At 43.5% G+C, this 23,409-nt stretch overlaps 1 protein-coding gene across 4 annotated transcripts in view; it reads left to right on the forward strand.

The window, feature by feature from the left end:
- The window catches only part of wasf1 (WASP family member 1), a 63,172-nt gene that overhangs the window by 9,889 nt on the left and 29,874 nt on the right, over positions 1–23,409 (forward strand). For 3 of the 4 annotated variants that reach the window (XM_027001312.3, XM_027001296.2, XM_027001320.2), the window contains exons 2-4: positions 14,824–14,981; positions 15,332–15,466; positions 22,524–22,677. In XM_027001312.3, the coding sequence (XP_026857113.2) occupies positions 14,849–14,981; positions 15,332–15,466; positions 22,524–22,677 (422 nt within the window). In that variant the 5' untranslated portion in view covers positions 14,824–14,848. Of the gene's footprint in view, positions 1–3,255; positions 3,317–14,823; positions 14,982–15,331; positions 15,467–22,523; positions 22,678–23,409 lie in introns of all 4 variants that reach the window. The other variant, XM_027001304.2, reaches the window with a different exon arrangement.

Genomic DNA, 23,409 nt, shown 5'->3' on the forward strand with positions numbered 1-23,409 from the left:
AGTTGGGGTGGCCCTCCAAGATGAACTGGGTTTGCTTTGCCGCCTTTTACCTCAGACGACACACGCTACAAGCCAAGTTAAAAAAAACTCAGTATGTACAAATAATCTCTCATCAATCTCTGTTGGTTTGGCCACCTGTGGAAGACAGTAGCATGATAAATAGTATAGGAAGAGTTAGAAAAATAAGCAGAAATAATAATTCTTATAAATAAGCATTTTACACCATATATGATAAGATGATAAAATGATAGTTGGGGTGGACACACTGACTTATTTCTCTCTTCAGCATGTAAACCATCCACTGGTCCCCTCAGGCAAGTTTTTGATGAGTACGAGTTTACTTAGTGGAGGCAAGCAATAACATTACTCTTCACCTCTCATTCCTCACTCTGCCCCATCAACGTGCACCTGCGGCCGCAAGTCGATGCCCTGATCATTATTCATTATTGGGCGTCCGTAGGCACGTATACAGTCAATTGGGCTGACTCGGAGAGTGTCTGCCTGCTCCTCTAAAAGTGCATTTTCTCTCTCAGACATACGTACATTAATCAGATTAAGAAGTGCACAGGCTTGAGACAGTGGCCGAATCACCGTGCATACACTGGTGTGAATGCAAGGCCAGCAGTGTTGTATTTCACTGTTGGCAATGCAACTACAGTTTCTAATGAATAAAATAACTGCCCCACCATTTCTGTGGTGGATGGATATCGTTGGCCAGAGGTTGTCTTGTGGGGTTTAATGGTGAAATCCTGCACCATGGTGCACACCTCTGGCCTAACAGAGGCGCTGCTCTTTGTGTGGTGTGCATTTGGGGGAGGTTGGGATGCCACGCGTGCTTCGGATGTGCCATCAAGATATGTGATTGTTGTGCTGCTGTAGAGAAAGCCCTGTTTGTGTGCAGAATGAGCTCCCACTCTCCCTTCATTCTCTGAGAATGGTATGACCCAGTGGCCCATGTGGGCTTTTCCAAAGCAGAGTTGCTGTGTGATTGTTTGAATGTTTGAAAGACCCTCAGTGACACTTTTCAATAGATCTAGTCTCTATCAAATAGCTGGATGTCTATAAGTTGCTGCCCCCCCTTGCCCTGGCAGTCCGATTGGCATACTGCGCCAATGGCACCACCACTAGCATCGAACACCACGGTGGGCCGGACGAGCCTTCGGCGCCTGCCGGCTTTGTGTGCCCAGAATCACCCCTTTCATGGCAAATCCACAATGGTGACCAAGCCTTTTCAAAGGGCTCATTTTGGCTTTAATGACTTTACAGTTGTGCAGCTGGGTCTCTTGGGAAAGCTTCAGATATGCTCTAGTGATAAACTGGCCTGTAGTCTGGTACCTGTCATGCTAGACACATCCTATCTTAGTTACACTGTAATGTAAGTTACGATTATAGTTTACTGCATGCACTTAGATTATATCCGTGTAACTGTGTCTCTATTATTGTTGGAGACAAGTCATTGACGAAAATAACAACAGACTGTGACTTCATCTTGCACCCAAATATCTATTCAAAAATGGCTTTGTGGTTCAAAACCAGCAAGGGTAGATGGTGGCTGACAAAGTGTCCATGGTAACGGATAGGCCCCAATTCTACAATTAGGCCTATAAAATAAATGGATATTATGATAGGTATACCTGCAAAGATGCAACTTCATGCCAGAAAACTGAGATTAGAACATAGTCAGTTATATTTGACAGACTGTGTTCAAATAGCAGTTTTGTTAGTCTAAACATTCAAAGTGTTAAATGTTTAGATTAACAGCCTAGCATAGGCTATCAGCACAGTCAAGATAATCCTGTAGGCTGTCGTCTGGAAATGGTACGCAATACATATAAATGGCTGGTAGATGGACAAATCCCAGTGTTCATACAGACACTACCATCAAACCACATCCAGTGTGGAGAGCTTATTGATGGATTCAAATCACAGCCACTTGCAAATGGACATTTCTCAAGGTTTTTAAGACCCTTGCTTGTAGTACTGAGCAATATTGACAAAATACAGAACAAATAATGATATTTAGCTGATGCTTTTATCCAAAGAGACTTACAATTATGACTGAGTACAACTGGAGCAATTGAGGGTTAAGGGCCTTGCTCGGGCCCAACAGTGGGAACTTGAACCAACAACCTTCTGATTACAAGTCAAGTACCTTAACCACTGAACTACCACTGCCCGTAGTTTCCACATGGTATTAAAGATAATGGAACGCTGCTTCCTGCATACTAAACACTGTATCCAGCACTATAGGGCAAACCTGACAGCTTGTTTGGATTTCATTTATTTATTTTCTTAATAAAACAATTAAATTATACTACTTTAAACAGTACTATAAAATTTAAACGGACAGAAACCCAAGTCTCTACTTGGAAACTACTTTTTATTTTTTTGTGTGTGTTTTGAAATGCAATAAGTTGCGACATGCCATTATGTTCATCTACAGTGCTCACTATCACTAAATACCATTAAAACTAAACATCCATATAATTATGTGAAACCAATGCCAACACATATATTTAGATGGCATAACCATACAGCTGAGCTGGCATGTCGTCAAACGTTTTAACAAACCAGTTTCTGCTTTGTGAGCTAACAGTAACATCACCAAGAAGTGCCAAAATTAACTTTGCTACCAACGACTAATGCATCCAGCTCATCTCAGTGACAGATTTCCACTGCATCCCTCTGCAGTTGTCGCGTCAGTGCCGTGCAAGATCTAGTGTGTAATTTGCAGCAAGGTGTCATTTGGAGGTTTGGCAGATGCACACCGTGTCTCTGCTCCCAATCCAAGCTGTCCTGTGAAAATCGCACCCGCACACCCCACACTGACAAGATGAGCAATTGAGGCAAGATTGGGACAAGCCAGATGAATTTGGTGATTGCACTTGTTATATTAATTAGTTTTAGTATCTTATTTAAAGCATGTTAAATTAAAGTTATGTGTCTCTAAATGTTTAGTACAGTACAATAATATACATTAACTGAAGTTCCTTCAATTAAAAAATTGTTATTGTATGTTAATAATCACCAAGTGCAGATATCTAATGAAATGTACATATACGTATATATAAATATTCATATTCACTGGTCCGCTCTGAAGATTGCCCTGTGGGTTACACTGTCCTGTGGACAAAAGACATGCAAGTTCAGTCAGTCTAGAATGTGCGGTAGACTTGAAGATTCATTCTCTCTCTCTCTCTCTCTCTCTCCTCTTTCATATTTCCTCTGATGGTCCAATTCCACCCCTTGGATTAGCCTTGAGTCCAACAGGGCTCTAAAGCCAGGGAGTGTGTGAGGAGCTGTTGTTTTGTGTAAGGTAACTCAAGGTCACACTTGGCACATCTCGGTTCACTTTTTTTTTTTTAGAAGCATACCTCCACTTCCTTTTCCTTGTTTTCCTGGCACTGAGACATGCGGTGTAGCATAGCCTGTAAGCTATGGAGTAGTGACACCATTTCTGTTGTTTTGGCTTTGCGATCAAGAGCGTAGAATTTGAAGCAAAATAATTAGTGTATGCAGAATTCCAGCTTTAATTTGAGGGTCACTTCATGTATGACAGGTGAACCATATAGGATTCACAGCTAGGGGTGGGCGATTCAGTTATCGTTATCATGATAAAAAGTCAGAAAAGGTAAATATGATGTTAAATTTTTGCAAAATTGCCCTTCCCTTATTACTGCCCTGTCCATACTTTGGTTCTTCCATTTCAGGGAAATACATGGTTGGTTACTCGATTGTTTATTGCCTTATTTATGCCATCATTAACTCAAGCAAAAAATATGTAGCGTTGATACCAGATGTAATATTTGCATCTGGAGTCCTAACCCTCAACAGGACAGAAAAATGTCAGCCAAATAATTAGACATGTCAAAATGTAGGCTACCTATTTAAGAAGAACGTACTCTGATCATTCAACCTGGCAGACCATGAAATGCCACGGTAGTGGATGACTAGAAAATACTTTCAATCATGAAGCAAAGAATGCTAAATAGATCATGAGCAGTGTCTAGGATGTAGGCACAGATGTATCAAAGACTAAACTGAATCGAACAGAAAAAGAACACACCTTCAGCACCTTGTACTGCTTACTGCAAGATGCTAGCCTTCGATAAGCCTCAGAATCAGATTGGCATAAAAATTAAAGCTCTTGTAGAGGGTTTTAGCTGTTTGTGAAATGAAGATGAAACCGTAGCAATACACTGGAATGAGGAAACATAAAACAGGACCTGCTTATGGTCCTGAGCCTGCAATCTTAGCTGGATGGCACAGCCATGTGTGGTTGTCCACTCAAGGTTTCATCCTCTCAGCCTTACGTTGTTTTTCCTCACCACTGTCTGCTCTTTGGTCTGCTCTACTGGGGCATGTACCCAGACATATGTAAACCTGCTTTGTGACATCAGCTGTTGTAAAAAGTGCTATACAAATAAAATTTCCTTTGCTTTGGCTAACGTTATACTGGATGGCACAAACATGTTTGACTCACGTTATGTTGTGGCTTCTGATGGCAGTGCTGGGAGTTCTCTGCTGCACGGATTTCAAAGGTCTTGGAGCTCACTATTTGGCACCGTGCAGCAGGACATTGCACTGAAACCTACCTAGCATCTGGTAATGTTCATGTATATGGGTGGTGACTTCAACCACTCAATCACATGGTGAGTCAACCAGTTTTAGATATGAATAACTTTATGAAACATGACAACTTCATGTAAGATTATGTTAATATGTAATTGATTACATTTTTTATTTCAAATTAATTTGATTTAGTCATTTGGAATGGGGTGACAGCATTAAAAAGGACCCTTAAAATATCAATATACTGCATCAAATTTTCTTTGTTCCTATTCAAATGCAAACCAAACAACAAAAATTGCATCACTGTCCAATTATTTAGAAACCATGGAAAGCCAGCATGCACACACACACACACACACACACACACACAGGATGCATGCATGCACACACATGGACACCAACTGCTTGGACAGGTTACATGAGCAAAATCAGATCATACCCTGTCAGACACTGCATTGTGTGTGTGTGTGTTTGTGTGTGTGTGTGTGTGTGTGTGTGTGTGTGTGTGTGTGTGTGTGTGTGTGTGTGTGTGTGTGTGTGTGTGTGTGTGTGTATGTGTGTGTGTTGTGTGCGTGTGAGAGAGAGACAAAGAGAGAGAAGAAGTGGCTGAGGCTGTCCTCTCTAATCGCGCTCTACAGTCAGAAACTGTGTGTGTGTGTGTGTGTGTGTGTGTGTGTGTGTGTGTGTGTGTGTGTGTGTGTGTGTGTTTGTGTGTGTGTGTGTCCTCTCTAGTCATGTTCTACAGATACAGTCAGAGAGACTTGAAGGACCAGGATTAAAAGCATTGTCTGACTCCCATTTTGCTAAGGTGTTGGTTTCACATGGAAGTATTTTGCCCAAAGCAGGAATACAGCACCTTCCCCTACAGCAATTCAGTCTCTAGTGAGGTGTGCATGCAGGCATTTGTGTGTGGTTGTTGTTATTGTGGTGGTTGGGTGTGTGTGTGTGTGTGTGTGAGAGAGAGAGAGAGAGAGAGAAAGAGAGAGAGAGAGAGAGAGATCCAACTATTGTTTCCTTTGTGTCTGCACAGACAAGCACAGGCGTTATAATGAGGCTCTTCCAACAGCAGAATAAGTGCGGCTGTGCATCTCGTGGGGTGCCACTCATTATTCATGACTCTCATTCCTGCCCACTCAGCACAGGGTAGAAAGAGAGCACATTTGTGTTTGCCTCTGCGCTCAGCTGCTCCATATTGTGACGGCTATCTCCTGCTCCTGCCACATGCTTGCTGTTCTTAGGGACAAAAAACCCCCCACCCTCCTATATTAAATACCAGCACACCTGGTTTTGTTATGTCAGGCTGGAGAAATGGTTTCCAGTGAGCTCCCACGTGTCCCTTGAACTTACAGTGTTTATAGAGCTGGTCCAGTTTACATTTTCAATACCTAATTTTGAAGAATGAATAAAGAAACATTGCATGAATAAGGAGAGACAACAATTCCAGAGTTTTCAGTGGTTGTCAGGTCTGCCACATGACTTATGACCTTTGATGTTACATGCAAAATGTTTTGCACCAAGCCCTTCACTCCTTGCAGTTTTACATCTGATATATTAGGTTTTTTAGAGTTCTTGATGTCTATCTTTTATTTCTAGTAATAACCTTGCACTATATTGGACTGTTTGCACTTGTGTAGCATGTTGTCTGTTGCACTGTTGTTTTTGTGTTGCACCGTGGTCCTGGAGGAACACTGTCTCATTTTTGTTGTGTACTTGTATATAGCTGAAATGACAATAAAACCTCTTTGAACTTTGAACTTGAACTTTGAACCTACTTTATTATCATACTTTTCAACATTTCTTAGTTGGAGCTTGTAAGAACATTAGTTAATTCACCTATTAATATTGCTTCTCTAAACTCAGAAGAAGAGCCAGTGAATCAAATATTTATATATATGTGCTCTGATACCTACGTTAACGCATATCTGGTATTCACAGAACAGTTTAATTTAAACCTCACAAAAGGAAGGGTTCTAACCATGCGATTGCAGTTATGTCCATATCTGTGTGAATGTGTTGCGCCTGATGCTCTGCTGTGTCATTGCATGTAAAACGTATGAAAGATGAACTCACGCTTCATTGGATACTCTGTCCTCATTGGCACCTCAGCTCATGTCGGGGACAAGGTGTCAAGGTATTTTTCAGTCATCCATGACAGACACAGAAAGACTGGAAAATGCAGGTTAGTGATTAGTTACATCTCTGATGCAACTCTTTGCCAGCAAGACCTGCGTAAATGCATTGGTTTTGGAGATTTCCTGATGGTTATCTGTGTCTCGCAGGCAGCCCTACATCATTTCTCCGATGGTCACATTTCTCACAAACACACTGGTTACCGTGATCTCTCTAATTAAACATGGACCGCAATAATGGCATAACATTACTGCGTGAGATCTTGGGCATCGGTGTGTAGCCCTGTTACCAGCGCCATCCCATCGTCCTAATCTGACCTGACTGCAGTCAATTTGAGCCGGTTCATTCTACGATCATGTGTGATGGGTGCAACAAGCAGAATGTGTGCAGCTCACGTGGGGGTAAAAAAGAGCAGAGCAGGGCCATCTAGATGTTTTTGCTACCAGGCTGGTTGCCTTGTATCAGATCGTATGAAGCCATGTTTCTTGCTTTTCGAAGAAAGATGATAACAGCGGGGCACAAATATGCTGAAACGACTGCTTTGTTATTTATAGTGAACTTTCCCAGACAGGCGTTCGACAGCTTTGGGCAAAGTTACGCTGAGTGTATTTTACAGTCCTTATTTCAGTGCGTTTAAACCTAATTTAGAATCACTGTGCAAAGTAAACAGACTAAAGAGCTGATCTAGCTCACCATATTCACTATGTCATCATAAATTTCAAGCAAGTGTGAAATCTTTTTAGCAATGTTCTGGAAGTCTTATCAGATTTTGTGATTTCAGTGCACATAAAAATTATTGGATGGAAACATGGCTCGGATTTTATAATTGCATATTAAATTTCAACATTCATTTGTATATTTCACTTATAGGTTTTGTATGGTATTATTGACCTCACATTTGCCTAGTGCAGCTGTTTGTACCATCTAAATATATTATGCACATTTTGTTGGCTTTGCAATGTTCATTGTCAGAAAAGGTCTTTTCTTCTTAAGGTTCATCTGGACAAGTAAGTATTTTACTAAAATACAATTGCTGTAATTATATCACTGTTGTTAATCTTTTACTGTAACAGTGACCAAAGAAAAGGACAAATCAGAATGGTAGCTGAGGGACAAAAAACCATTTACTAAAATCCATCCTGATGTTTTCAATATGAATTCTGGTTCATTTCTGGGACCAGTGTTTTTGTCAGGAAATGTCATCTTGACACTGGACAAAGTGACCAGTAACATTTCAGTTTACAAGATATTCAGTAGCTCCATTCAGTGGGCATCCATTTGAATTCCCCACATTAGCCTGCTGTTGGGCCACTGTGCAAGTGTGTACATCTTCACGTCCTTCAGGGTCATTTCTGTGTGTCAGGTGTCCAATCAGGGAGCCATCTCTCTGGCAGCTCCTCCTTGGCTACAGCAAGGCATCGTGGGACATGGCGCAGATGGGGGACGGTGTGTGTCAGGTGTGCAGACAGATAAGGAGCTGTCTCCTCCAGCAGCAAAGCAGTCTGAGATATCAGCATTCTTCCAAGTTACTTATCAGTGCAAGTCAACTTATCAGCCTGACTCCCACCTGAGCCAAGGTCAAACAAGACCATCTTTACGCCAATTGAATGAACAAATCTGTGTCTTGATATTCAAAGAAGGATGGGGTTGAATCATCTTTCCTGATGATTCAACAGGGTTTGAGCTTCAAATTCAAACTGGCCAACGTGCTACATGTGGTCTTACGGAAAATGACTGATCTGATCAGGAGAGAAAGACACCATGGTGTGCCTCTCCCTCGTCACTTTGCCACAAACCAGTGTCTGTGCTCAGGCATTTCTCATTCTCCTCCAAAGGTTGACAGTGCTGCACATTCTCTTTTACCCACACCAGAGGAGAGCCTTCTTTAGCTGCAGTATTCTTGCCCTGTCTTATCATGGCAGATTTAGATTGAAAAGCTCTGGGGTTTTTTTGTTTGCTTTTTTTTTTTTTGCTAGTGCAGAGGAATGCTAACACTTTTCAAAAAAAGTGTGGGTTTGTGTCAAGAGCACTGTGGGGGTGTGTATTTCTTTGGCTGTGTTTTTTTTTTTTTTTTTTTTTTGGTCAACTGGCAGCCATGGCAAAGCTTTGCAAAGCTATTTTTGGTTAAAGGCAGCCAAAGCTACTTTTGAGGTACCCGATGTGCCACTCTCTCCTCTCCCTGTTGTGAATGAGAGAGACCTCAGGAGATGTTTAATGGTTAACTGAAACCAGCTGTAGACACAGGCCCCCACTTACTACCTCCCAGCACTGCTGGTTTCTGTGGTGCATGATGTCTTCTGATTGGTGGTTGATTCATTGCTGGTCACTGATTTCTCTTAATGACTATGTAAATAAAGCATTTTTGTGTTTGCTACATATTTGACTGGGTACATAGAGATAGACATAATTAGCTTAATCTACAACGGTCTTTGACTTAGTCTGATCTATCTATCTATCTATCTATCTATCTATCTATCTATCTATCTATCTGTCTGTCTGTCTGTCTGTCTGTCTGTCTGTCTGTCTGTCTGTGTGTGTGTGTGTGTGTGTGTGCGCGCATGCGTGTGTGTATTTGTGTATAGTATAATATGTATATGTCTTTGCAAAAAATGCCATTTCATACACAACCTATCGGCCCATTTCAGGACATTTTGTTTGCTTAGTTTTTGTCTTATCATCCCAGTCCTGAAATCAATTACCTTCAAGAGATTTACTGTCATTTCACAACTGAAGTACATGAACTTTCGCATATGGCACACTGCATACTGGAGCCTGGTTCGGGTTCCTATGTAGTTATGTAGACTGGATTGCCCCATCCAACCCCCCTCCCCTCCAACCATCACCATATGGACACACTTCAGACTCTTTGTACTCACATCCCTCAGACACACAGCTCAGCAGCCACTCTGCTTGTCAGAAATGACAAGAAACCGGAAATTATAGTTTGGCTGACTTCCATTCTAACGGCGTCGCCTAGCCTTGGGTCATTTTGGCATTCCAGTCATTTGTCAACTACAACAGCAGCCGCAGTTTCTTTTCAGCTTTGCTCTAACAACGGGCTGTGGAGACAGCAAGGGCTGCGTTTTCATCCGCGATGGCCTCTGCCATCACTCTGCAACCACTGCTAGGCCATGACTCTTCAGTTAAATGTACCTAGCAATCCGTGAGTCAAACTCATAGACTGTGGTCAGACTGAGTTCGGCTGCATGGCACAGTGCGCACAAACTGGCCTTACCAGCGTTGAGGTATAGGTTTGGTATTTTTCAAACCATACTGCTTTAAAATGATTGTCTCCCATCCTAGAGTATATAGCACATGGAACCACCGTGCAGATACCTTTTGTAGCCTACAGCACTAGAAAAATTCTGCCTGCTCTTGTTTTGTGAACGGTGACGCTCACAGGCTAGTGACGCAGGTCTTTGTGCATTTTATTGCAGTTCATTCATAATGACTTATTTTGAATGACTGCAGGCTTCTGTATTGTGCTTGCCATCCCTTCAGCACATCCCATCCAATTGTAAACTTGCATATAAACAAGCACATGCATGTCTGTACTGTAGTTACTATATAGTTATACTATATTACCCTTTTATAGGGATTTTCTATATTCTATATTTCTAGTCTTCATTTGCATCAGTTGCATTGATGTGAAGATTGACAGTAACTTCAGACTTTAAGTATTTTAACCTGAATATTGTTTCACTGCACCAAACAGTGCCTGAGAAAATAGGTAATCTTATATAATTCTAAAAGACAACAAACTTGTTGGGTCTAAAACATCGTTCTGCGCTGAAGAAAAAGTGGCACCAGAAAGCTACCAAACCAGCTAACTGTACAGGTCGCCAGAGGAAGCTGGTTTATCGTCACGTTCAATCAAAACGTCTTGTAGTTATCGTTCATTGACAAAAACAGTGTCGTTGTCCATAATCCTGACCAACTAAACTATACTTTCAGCATTACTTGCAGTTTAGGTTATAACTAAAGTAATAGCGTCTCAACAAGCTTTTTCACGCTCAGCGTTGTTTCGCTCGCTTCGCTGAGCTTCTCTGTTAGAAAGCTGCTAGCTAGCGTCTGTGAAGAGCAGCACTACGGAGTGCCACACATTTAATAAATACAGTTAACCGTGTGATAGTACAAACGGTGCCCAAATGTACATTAATGTTTCGCAGTAATAACGTGGCTACCGGACTAGTGAGCTGCGCCAGTCTAATCACCGTCCTGCTGATCTTTCACATTTGGGAATAATGTATATTTTGATAAGTTCTGCTACTGAGCATTTACCTGTCGGTTTGTCAGTGCTCCAAGTGGTTTAAAGGAGAGTGGAGATTTATCTTTTCCAGATAAAACAACTTACATCTTAATCGTACTTAATCCTACTTTCAACTACAATGGCTAACTTGCTACCCGTGCCAGATTGGCACCTAAACAACCTAAAGATCATTCATGCACTCGCACGAATGCGACAACGAAATTACAACTAGCTTTTTATGAAGCAAGTGGTGGCAGTGAAGAACCCTATGGTGCAGTAATAATGATGGTGATGGTGGTAATTGTGGTTTAGCGGGAGAGGCGGGGGGTCCCTTCACGGCCCTGGGTTGCCGTGGATACAGTGGAATATGAATGACATCCGGTGGAAGAACACTTCCCCCCCCCCCCCCCAGCATCTCCCCCCACCCCCTTCAGCTAGATTCACCACTGCATAATTTATTTTTAAAAATTCAATCAGGACACTCATAAAAAGAGGCAAGCCACCCACTGCTCTCTCCACTTCTAATGGAACAATGGCACCAGCCTACAGGAGGGAAATGAAAGAATGATACTTGTCACTCATGGAAAATTCCGTGTGGCCCCCGCACATAAACTGTTATGTGTCATGTTAAGCGTCTGGGCTCCGGGGGTGCAGCACTCAGTCCGGAGCCAGTGCGCGAATCTGAGTGAGGTTTGAGCTCTGGCAGCTTTTCCCCTTTTGCTGAGTCAGCCTATGCCAGTTTATCCATTCAAAGGCATTCAGTTAATCAAACATCAAAGAGGAAAATAGGAGGTGGATTTCTAAGCGCTGGAATGTTACAGAAAATGGCAATTCACTGCAGTGGTAGCAAAATGAAATGGTTTTGTGGCTAACAGGATTCATTCAGGCAGGGTAATTCTAAAAGGACTGTAGTAATGTTTTTATTGCAGCATTCAAAAGAACACCAAAAATAATCACTCATGCAAATTTAAATAGCACACTGCTTTTTTATGTATGTGTGTGCTATGTGCTATGATATGCTGTATCAGGGATTGCTGGGATTTGTTAGAAATTGAAGCCTGTGAGGAACTCGGGTGAATAGAGTGCAGTGAACCTGTCTGTGCACCAAGGACCCCACTACTCTCTGCCGCTGTCCTGGGCCAGGCTGCTGTTGTTGAAGCACCAACCTGCATGGCTGTATTGCTTTTTACATTATTATAATAATTACATAACATATATCTTATTTCTTCTGATCCTACCAGCTGCATAGAGAAAAGTGCACCTCTCTCTCTCTCTCTCTCTCTCTCTCTCTCTCTCTCTCTCTCTCTCTCTCTCTCTCTCTCTCTCTCTCTCTCTCTCATACACTGTCTCAGGCTTGCTTTGAGACTGTCTCCTTGCCACTCTCAGTGAAAGCAAATATAACAAGTGACAGTGCATGTGGGAGGGAGGGAGCCACATTAAAGGGTCCATATGGCTTTTGGAGGAGATGAGGAGAAGGACCAAAGGAGGGAGGGAGGAGAAGAATGTAGATAAGTGCGAGGCAGAAGAAGATGTGGGGGAGAAGCAAAGGAACACAGGGGACATATGCAAAAGTAGGGCAGAGTACCAGCTCCCCAGTCACGCGGGGGTTAACCCCGGGCACCGTGTCCAGTCACGCGGGGGTTAACCCCGGGCACCGTGTCCAGTCACACGGGGGTTAACACCAGGAACTGTGTCCAGTCACACGGGGGTTAACCCCGGGCACCGTGTCCAGTCACACGGGGTTTAACACCAGGAACTGTGTCCAGTCACGCGGGGGTTAACCCTGGGCACCGTGTCCAGTCACGCGGGGTTTAACACCAGGAACAGTGTCCAGTCACGCGGGGGTTAACCCCAGGCACCGTGTCCAGTCACACGGGGGTTAACATCAGGAACTGTGTCCAGTCACGCGGGGGTTAACCCCAGGCACCGTGTCCAGTCACACGGGGGTTAACATCAGGAACCGTGTCCAGTCACACGGGGGTTAACACCAGGAACTGTGTCCAGTCACGCGGGGTTAACATCAGGAACTGTGTCCAGTCACGCGGGGGTTAACATCAGGAACTCTGTCCAGTCACGCGGGGGTTAACCCCAGGCACCGTGTCCAGTCACGCGGGGGTTAACACCAGGAACTGTGTCCAGTCACGCGGGGGTTAACTCCAGGCACCGTGTCCAGTCACATGGGGGTTAACATCAGGAACTGTGTCCAGTCACACGGGGGTTAACACCAGGAACTGTGTCCAGTCACATGGGGGTTAACATCAGGAACTGTGTCCAGTCACGCGGGGGTTAACATCAGGAACTGTGTCCAGTCATGTGGGGGTTAACACCAGGAACTGTGTCCAGTCACGCGGGGGTTAACACCAGGAGCTGTGTCCAGTCACGCGGGGGTTAACACCAGGAACTGTGTCCAGTCACGCGGGGGTTAACATCAGGAACTGTGTCCAGTCACGCGGGGGTTAACATCAGGAACTGTGTCCAGTCACGCGGGGGTTAACATCAGGAACTGTGTCCAGTCACGCGGGGGTTAACCCCGGGCAAGAGATAAGGTCATCACATCGGTGTTCAGCAGGAATGGGTGTAGAAAATCCTGTGAGGGCAATAATTAGTGTGTGCAGGTGTGTGTGCATGTGCGTGTGTGTGTGAATGCATAACTGTTGATGGCACGTTATCATAAATGCCTCCATAGGATCAGCTCAAAGAGGAAGACATTTGTTATTAGTATTATTATGTGTTATTTGTTATTATTATTATTTATTTATTTATATGGTTGAAGAAGCTTATTGCACTAACCACATAACTACAAACCACTAGATTATATAAATTGAATTGCTGTTTGAGTGGTAGATACAAATGATGTGGTGATGTATTGTACATAAAAGGTACTCTGTCAAACCTGTCAGACACTGTTAGAAATGCTGCTTTTGAATTGAACAGAATGTCACATGGTCGACATGAAAAAGCGCCCTCTTGTAGAGATACTGAGACTATTTATATCACTGCGAAGGGAGAGCACATTCATACCCACTCTCAGGGCTGATGTGTGTGTGTGTGTGTGTGTGTGTGTGTGTGTGTGTGTGTGTGTGTGTGTGTGTGTGTGTGTGTGCTTGTGTGTGTGTGTGTGTTGCAATAGACAGAATAAATAATAAGAATTGAGATTGTCTTAGCAGACAAGTTTGTAGCTTCACTTTAAATTGAGTCTAAATTGAAGAATATTTCACACATAATGTAATTATCTCCGTTCTGTTTCACCTCAGCAGTCAACGATTATCCACAGAATACATGATAATGCTCACTAAGACCACCAGGGTATGTTTGTGTGTGTGTGTGTGTGTGTGTGTGTGTGTGTGTGTGTGTGTGTGTGTGTGTGTGTGTGTGTGTGTGTGAGAGAGAGAATGAGGTATGTAGGACAAATTTTCTCTTGTCACTTGCTTCTCTCTCTCTCTCTCTAACTCTTTGAAACTTGTACAAGTCCTGGAGACACATCTCAGAGTTTTGTTTGTTGCTGTTTAGTGGTTATTATGATGGTGAACTGTGACGAATTGTTTGTCTGTTTTGCACTGTATTTTGCAGGTTCAGTGTTTTATATTTTGACTATGTATGCTGTGAAGAGTTTGTTTTATATTTTAAAGGATATAGGCTTTTAAACACTTTTAAAATATTTACTTTTTTGTGATGCATTAAAGATGTCTTTATAGTTTTCTTTTTCTGTCTCTTTGTCACCGACTACAGTTTACTTCTTTTTAAAGGGGTTTTAACTGGAGCAAACATTAGTTTAAGGGTCTATGCCTGTATATTTCCATAACAGTTATTTTAATGAACTCTCTCTCCTTCTCTCCCTTCCTCCTTCCCTCTCTCCCCTTCTCTCTTGACAGCTGGAGCAGTAGTCAGTAAAGGAGCATGCCGTTGGTGAAGAGGAGCATCGAGCCGAGGCACCTGTGCCACACGGCACTGCCCCGCAGCGTGAAGAATGAGCTGGAGTGTGTCACCAATGTCTCGCTCTCCAATGTCATACGCCAGCTCAGCAGCCTGAGTGAGTCCTTGCGTGCGTGCATGCGTGCATCCCTGTGGGCGTGCATCCCTGCATGTATGCGATTGTGACTGTTGAGAATAACTGCTCTCTGTTGTTAAATACGTAGATGCCAGCTAAGTGTTCCTGAGCTTGGGCAATCTGTGACATGTTTATGGACTTTTAGTGTGTGGACTGCTGACGTCTCCTAGAGACAGAGCCATAACATTACTGCTGTAATGTTGGCTGTTTTGACAGTGTTTCCTTTACCTGTGAAACTTGAGTAGCAGTCAAGTACCAATGAACTGGAATGGACTTTGTGCTTAGTAAGTGCTAATACAGTGTATGTGTGCGTGTGTGTTTTCTCTTGGTAGGTAAGTATGCAGAGGACTTGTTTGGAGAGCTCTTTAATGAAGCACATTCCTTTTCCTTCCGGGTCAACTCCCTTCAGGAGCGAGTGGACCGCCTCTCTATCAGTGTGACACAGCTCGACCCCAAAGAGGAAGAGCGTGAGTACACACACACACACAGACACACACCAATACACACATGCATGAACACACATGCATGTGCACACACACACACACATTCACACACTGGCTGAAGCGATATTGTGTATATACCCATTACCCACTGTGCTGGTAGTTAAAACCTCCCTTCTAACACCTGATGTCAGATAACAAACAGAAAAGAGGGCAGAGAGACAGTCAGCCTGAGAGAGAGAGCCAGACAGAACCACCTCCTGGTGGATGATAACCGGTCTGCCACTTCACCACCCTTCTTTTCGTTCTGACATCACTGAAAACAGTTTCTCTTACTGCTGTGTGCTGAGCTCTGAACTGTCCTAATGGCCTTATTGAAGGAAACACTCTCGCTGCAGGTACCACCCGTTGTCATCTCAGCCAATGGAACCCCTCCCCAGGAGACCAGGGCACCTCTTCTATACGTGCTATATGGTGAAGAATGTCACTCTGCTTTGATGATTGCTTTGTGTGTGTGGGTGTGTGTGTGTCTTTTTTTTTGTTCCGGTGGGCATGTGTAAGGCACGGACTGAATACAGCCCAGTGGTAATGAGGTAACTCCGAGGAACTGCGGTGACTTTGCTCAGAAGCATTCACCCGTCACCTCATGTTCTCCTGCCTCACCAGTCTAAGTGCCACTGATGTTTGTACGTACCTGTGTGTCAAAGAGCCTTGGTACTGCCCACCCCACCTCCATCCATTCAGCAGCAAACTCTCTAAATCAAGATGTGTTGTGGTGCACCTTCATAAGAACTCTTCTTAATAACTATTCCTGTTCTTGCTTTCCACACTTTTCTCATTGTTTTTGTTAAAGTAAAGCAGCCGACTGCCTTGCTGTCGTTTCTCCTTCTTCATGTCACTGTTGTGAGAGCTACCGAGGTGTGCTCTTATCCTACAAGCCGGACTTTAGTCCGCAAAGGGAAGGAGGTAAGGAGTCAGTGGATGAGACTGTCGCCGCTAGCACTGGTGACTCACCTGAGAGAATGAGACTGTCCTGGTCCTGCTGGGGTAGTGATGGGTGAGAAGGTGGCGTGAAGACGAGTGAATTATACGACTGGAGCTCTGGGCTTTCTTATGCCGTCTAATCTCATGACTCTGTCGTACGCTGACGGAATGAGCTGTGTGCGCGTGATGATTTGCCCCAGGTGTGGACAGATGGGTGTGGTCACTCACTGTGCATGCGTAGTGATTCGCTGTGTGCAGTGTCTAGCTGTGCACGTGTAGTGACTCACCGTATTCTCAGTGCATGTGAGTGTTCACCATATCTACTGTCAGTAACAGCTCCACGAGGCCTGAGAGATCGGTCACCCCTTAAGGCTTCTGAAGCTCTTCTCTTCTCGTCATGCTCAGCTCCGAACCTTCTCCATGTGTTCTCCCGCCCGCCCCTGTCAGCTTGCTTTCCAGCATTCATTCATGGAAGTAATTCTGTCTTAATTTCTCTCTCACGCTTTCCCCTCATTTGCACCTATACAGACTTCACAGTCTGTTGACTTAGTAGCCATGTCAGATTCAGAGCTTGTATTGTCTTTTTATACTTTAGCTGATATAAATCTCTTAATTCTCTCTCTCTCTCTCTCTCTCTCTCTCTCTCTCTCTCTCTCTCTCTCTCTATCTTGCTCTCTCTCTCTTTTGAGAGGGAGAGATTGAGAGAGAAAGAGAACCAGAGAGAGAGAAAGCAACACAGAGACAGAGCAGTACAGAAAAAGAGGTGAGGTTAGTTGACAGAAAGGCAGAAAACATAGATAAGCTAGAGAATTCTGTTTCAGAATATGTCAAAAAGAGAAAAATGAATGGACATGAAAAAAAAAATGAGGCAGAATGAAGAAATGTAGTTAGCAGAGTGGAGCTCAAGACAGAGCAAAGGTGAGAAAGTGATCATGAGACAGAGAAGGAGCTGAGCCCCACAGCAAAGTGTAAAGTGAGTTGGCATGTGTTAGTTAGACTGCGTGTGTCTGGTTTACACTGAAAGTGCAGCTAAGTGTTAGAGTGCTGTTTCATATCTGCACCACGGACAAGACCGTGTGTGAGAGAGAGAAACAGCTGAAGCCAGGAAAGACAATCAGGAGAAACTAACATGAGCAAAAAGATGGGAACTATAGGGAGAGAAAAATGACAATGCTGTGGGAGGAAGCCTAGTGGAGGAGGATGAGGAAGAGAGAGAGTTAGACAGTGAGAGAGTTAGACTGAGAGAAAGTATGAGACCATCTGACCTTTATTTACTGGTAATCTTAACATTCCCTCTCTTCTCCAGCGGCATTATAGGATAATGGCTTGGCTTGGACTGTGGTATGTGTATGTGCGTGTGAGGCTCATTTGCAGTCTCATAAATTATCAGTGGGGAGTTGGGGAGGTGATGGGACACTTTACTAGATGAAGGGGCGTGGTATACCTCACCACCCTTAGATACACAGCGTTTTCTTGGCAACAGCTGGACAGACAGACACAAAATATGGACCAGACACTTGTACCACAGGCCACGTTTCTTCTGCTTCTCCTTCTGTTTCTCACTCTCTTTGTGTCCAAGACTCATATTCTCTCCTCTATCCGCCCTGCTCATATCTGCAAAAACAAGTACCCACAAACACACAACTCTGTTCTGTCAGGGTTGAACTAACGGTCCATGTCCTGCAGTTTATGGCCATCATTATATCACTGCCTTGTCCTGGTCTCATAATGGTATACGGTGCTATCTTCCCTAAGGCCTTTCTTGCTTGCTCACTCTCTCTGCCTTAGTTATAAGGAAGCATTCTTTCTTTTGGGATATTTTGGAATCTGTTTGGTGGCAAATTTGGAGGACTATTGTGAGGTGGCGAATAAGCACACCATTATATCAGCCTGTTAATATCATCATAATATCAGTCTGTTGTGCTACTCTCTACACTGTTTTTTCCACTCGATTAATTAATTGTAGGGCTCAAGAATATTTCACATTATTTAGCAGACTGCTCTGAAAACCCATCATTGATCACATAATGTCATTACATGAGCTATAGTCATTAGTTAGCTATGTAAAACTGGTAAACATTATTTTATAATCCAGCCCACTTTATAAATATAATATGTGCTGCATTAGTTTGTTGTCCTGTACCTGGATTCCTGTACATGTATTATGAATAAAGTAAATGTAACGTTGCTGGCCTGAGTGCCGCAGGGTTCAGGGCAGGACGCACAGACTCCCTCGACGGTGCAAGACATTTATTTACATACAACATAGAAGACAACGGTGGTACTCACATACAACGTTTACGGTAATTGTGAATCTACACTTAACATTAGACGAATAATACATGCCCAGTAACTCATGACATACACAAACCAACGTTACGGTTACAAGGATCGACAGTAACACATACGTAGTTACTATGACCTACAAAGGGAGCACACACGGACAGGGGTTTCAATAGACACACAAGACATTAACATTAAACCCTATACACGTGTGTGCAATCCCCCCCGGGGCGTGGTTACAAAAACAAACATACAGTACATTTGTGAATCCCCTCTGCACATAAAATACATATATATGTACTATGAGTCAGAGCAAACTGTACTTGGTTCGCTTCTTTGTTTGTTGCCATTGACGACGATAAACAGAGGGCCAGAGAGAAGTTTGGAGGGGGTCATTATACAAATGCATGCAGAAAATCAAACTCGGGCAGGTGAGTGCTGAGGGGACCCTGGCAAGGAGGTTAGCAGCCATGCGCCCGCATGCAGGTGCCCTCCCGATGCCCTCGTCACCCGACGGGCCCCGCAGGGCCGATTTGTGACTCCGCTTTGGTGGGAAACGTGTGTTCGGTCTCTTGAGGAAAATGCTGACAGATCAGGGCTCAGCCATCAATGCCACAGAGGCGGGGCCCATACAAACACTCCGTGACACTCTTGCTTAAGCATAGACCTCCAGCTGGCTTTATGGGCACATCACGTTTTCTTCTTTTCCTCCAGCATTTTAGAAACATATCCTGCTCCTCCACTATAAAAGATGTGCAAGGATTCAGTACAGAGTTTACTCTTTTGAATAGTTCTCCCTCTTTGTCTTCTCTCGCTCTCTATCTCTCTCGCTCCCAACACTTTTATTAAGGCAATAGGACAGCAATGTCATGCTCAATAGCTTTTTGACTGTGCGTGTTCTCATAAATCTCCTTTATGGGCTGGGCATATTATTTTTCTTTCTTTCTTTGCAAGTTTTCTTGTTAAAGTTTTCTGGTGCTCTTTATCTTTTATCAGTTACAGCAGAAAGCCTCTTCATGCTTGTGTGTGTGTGTGTGTGTGTGTGTGTGTGTGTGTGTGTGCGTGTGCATGTGCACGTGTGCGTGTGCGTGCGCGTGTGCGTGTGCGTGTGTGTGTGTGTGTGTGCGCGTGTGCGTGTGTGTGTGTGTGTGTGTGTGTGTGTGTGTGTGTGTGTGTGTGTGTGTGTGTGTGTGTGATTAATCATGCACACTTTCTCTGCCTTACCTGACACTTTGTATCTGTATTTCATGGACCCACATTGACAGACTGAATACATGCTGAAACCTTTCACTGTAATAGCTGCTCTAGAGGTTGTCTTGGGGACTGCCTTGAGCTCTGTAATCAGGAAATAAAAATTCTGACACAATTCAGTACTGACCAATCATGAGGCTTTTCTACAAGAAGACATTCCTCCGTGCCTAAGAATTATATTGCTCTTGCACTCAGCACGTAAAAGCAATTAGCATACATGCTTTAGGTGGGAGGGGCTTTAGAAAAAGGTAAGTATGGAAGGTGTGTGATGGTGTTCAGGGGAGTCCTGTGGTATAGCAACTTCCATGTGACTGTATTTAAGACTGTGAAGTGAAAGGGCAGATATTAATAGGTGTCTAAACATGCTGTAAACCACAGTGTTTTTCTTCTTATATCAATAAAAAGCATCTGTTTGCTACACTTGCAATGTATATCAGGAAATATTTCTATAATATTTCCTGTAGGATATTTTAAGCAGACTGTCCCTTGCTCAAGGCTAGTAGGCTAGGAATGCGTCCAACATAGTCCACAGTGGCAGATCACTACAAATTCCAGTGCTTCAGGTTTCCTCTGAGAGCCTTGATTTGCTCAGCAACAACAGCAATGAATTAGCTGCAGTGTCACTGGCCGGTGCTTGGACCCCGATAATTGCAGCACGGCGGCACTTCCAGCGCTGTTCCTGTTTGCATAGGAGCAGATGAGTCAGCAGAACTGCTGTGTTCCCGAGTCAAGTCTCTCACCCATGGAGGCTGAGGAATGGCTGATGGTGGCTGCCACACTGCTCCACGCTGCTCCACCCTGCTCCACCCTGCTCCACACTGCTCTACGCTGCTCCATGCTGCTCCACACTGCTCCACCCTGCTCCACCCTGCTCCATACTGCTCTACGCTGCTCCACGCTGCTCCACACTGCTCCACGCTGCTCCACCCTGTTCCACACTGCTCCATGCTCTTGCTTCAACTCATGGTTTTTATAAGACTCAAAGGCAGAGCCTTTAGTGCTCATATTTACTCCTCTGAAGTATGTGCTCAGTACCCCAGGTGACTGAAGAGACCCCCAATTAAACAGGCTGCCTGATGTTTTTGGGAAAAGACATGTAAAAAGATCATGCAGATTTGTCTTTGTTTATTGTCTGAAAGCCTTTTTGGATGAGGACAGATGACAGTGTTCAGATCCAAGCTCCGTCAGGCACATAGGTACAATGATCATATTCGATCATGATTTTGTAAATGCCTGTTATTGTAAATTTTCCCAGGTAATGGGGAACAGGTTTGGGGAGGCATGGAAGACGATACACGCTCCTTTATTTGCTCAGTAATGAAGATCAAACAAGTAATAACAAAAGAAGACAGTTTCACTTGGGCGCGTCCCCCTCTTTTCTTGTGCATGTCCGTCGCTTTCTTGGGTGCATCCACCTCTTTCTTGCCGGAACTCGGCAAGTAATTTAAATATGACATGTACGTGCAAGTTTTATACCACACATTTATTTTTTATGTAATGCATATAGCATTACCTATAAAGTTTTTATAGGTTTTTAACAGACATTGCATGGGTAATGGGATCCCTTTGCTGTCTCAGTGGACATCGTTGGACAGTGATTCTCCTTGATTGATCAGTCATGTTGGGCTTTGTCTTCCTTTCTCTTGCTTCATGCCTCATGGATCCCTGCAGATACTTTTAATAAATGCACCAAAGAGGGCATTATAACCAGAACAATTATTTTCCTTGGTATCTCCCAAGGCCTTTTCCTAAATGTCACAAAAGGATGCAAACAAAAAGGGGAAAGCGAAAAGGGGAAAGCGAGCATGTGTCTAGTAGTCGCACAGATCTTATCTGGGACTGCGTGCGGACTAGTGTGTAAGAACTACCTATGGTAGCAACTGACACAAATTGCTTTGGCAGATCACTAGTGAGCAGGGATAACAGCTGAGGGCAGGTTGACATTCCTCTATACTATTAGTGAGGATAATGTGAACGGCGGTGCTAATTAATACAATGGCAGACTTTTAATGCCAGTCAGCTCCACTCTGTAATCAAAGAATTGTGAGAAAAAGAAAACACAAAGCATTTTTTTGCTCCTGTCACTGAAGTTTAAGTGAGAGACAGATCAAGATGGGGGTGGAGGGGGGTGACATAGAGTACATAGGAGTGATGCATGAAAAAGCAAAGAACGTGGAGAGGGTGGACAGCAACATGCCTGCAATCACTCTTGCCCCAATGGGCCAGTCTGGTGCCTGTTAACGTGGCTGTCACATGTGACAGTGTGCAGGGGCAGGCATGCTTGGCGTGTGTGTGGCAGATTAAAGACACTGCCAGAGTTTGGAAACTGGACTCCAAACAACAACAAAAACAAAATCTCTGTCCCTTCAATTCAAAATCAGAGTAAAGATGTTTTGACAGAGCATAAGAATATACAGAATTTATTAATTTAGCACAGGGACCAATCACTGTTCAGATCCCATCTAACCACAGACCATAAATTCATAGCTGAAATGAAATTAATTAATGACTGTTTGTTTTATATTCTCTCTCTCTCTCTCTCTCTCTCTCTCTCTCTCTCTCACAGTGTCTCTGCAGGACATTACTATGAGGAAGGCCTTCCGTAGCTCCACCGTTCAGGACCAGCAGCTATTTGAGCGTCAGTCTCTACCTATCCCTCTGCAGGAGAGTTTTGACCTCTGCGAACAGCCACCACCCCTCAATATCCTCACATCTTATAGGTTAGCATTTTTACTATCCTGGACACTAATTGTTCATGCTTGTTTGCCCTGACAAAATGTTTCTAACATTATAAAAGCCAGTGTCACTTCCCTGTTTTAAAAAAATGTTCAACATCATCAGTTTACTAAAAAGTCATGGCAGATAGCTGGGAAATAAATATGTTGATCTGGAGAAAAATCTTGAATTGAATTGTGTATCAGCAAAAGAATGCTTTACCCTTTTATGCACGGTACTAAATTCATTCCTTACTGATAATCATCCAGTGCTGTACTAGTGTGTGTCAACTTTTATTTATTTATATTTTTATCTTATTTGTCTTTTTATATTTATGAAAAGTAGTTTTCAATTCATAAATGATTCACACACAGACCTTAGCAAAAGTATAATATACTAATGGAAAATACAGCTGCATACCAAAATTCCTAACAGAGATTGGTCCAGCTGTTAACTCGCCTGCTCTGCATTGGTCACCATGTTATTGGTTCATGTTGAGGCAACCAATCCTGTGCTGGTCAAGCAGAAGATAGCAGTTGCTGTAAAGTCTGTGAGCATACCAAGTGTTGGTATTCACCAACAGCATGATGCCGCCTCCACTCTGTGCTCTCATTGGCAATGTCGACCTGCTTTAATAGATAAAAAATTAATGGGTCTCCAGAGCAATTGTTATTTCTGTTTCAATGGATTTTCTTTGCAGACAGATTCAAAGGCCTGGATATAAATCTATAAATATC

Source organism: Electrophorus electricus, chromosome 2 (assembly GCF_041902795.1).
Source record: "Electrophorus electricus isolate QZ-2024a chromosome 2, ASM4190279v1, whole genome shotgun sequence".
NCBI lineage: Eukaryota > Metazoa > Chordata > Actinopteri > Gymnotiformes > Gymnotidae > Electrophorus > Electrophorus electricus.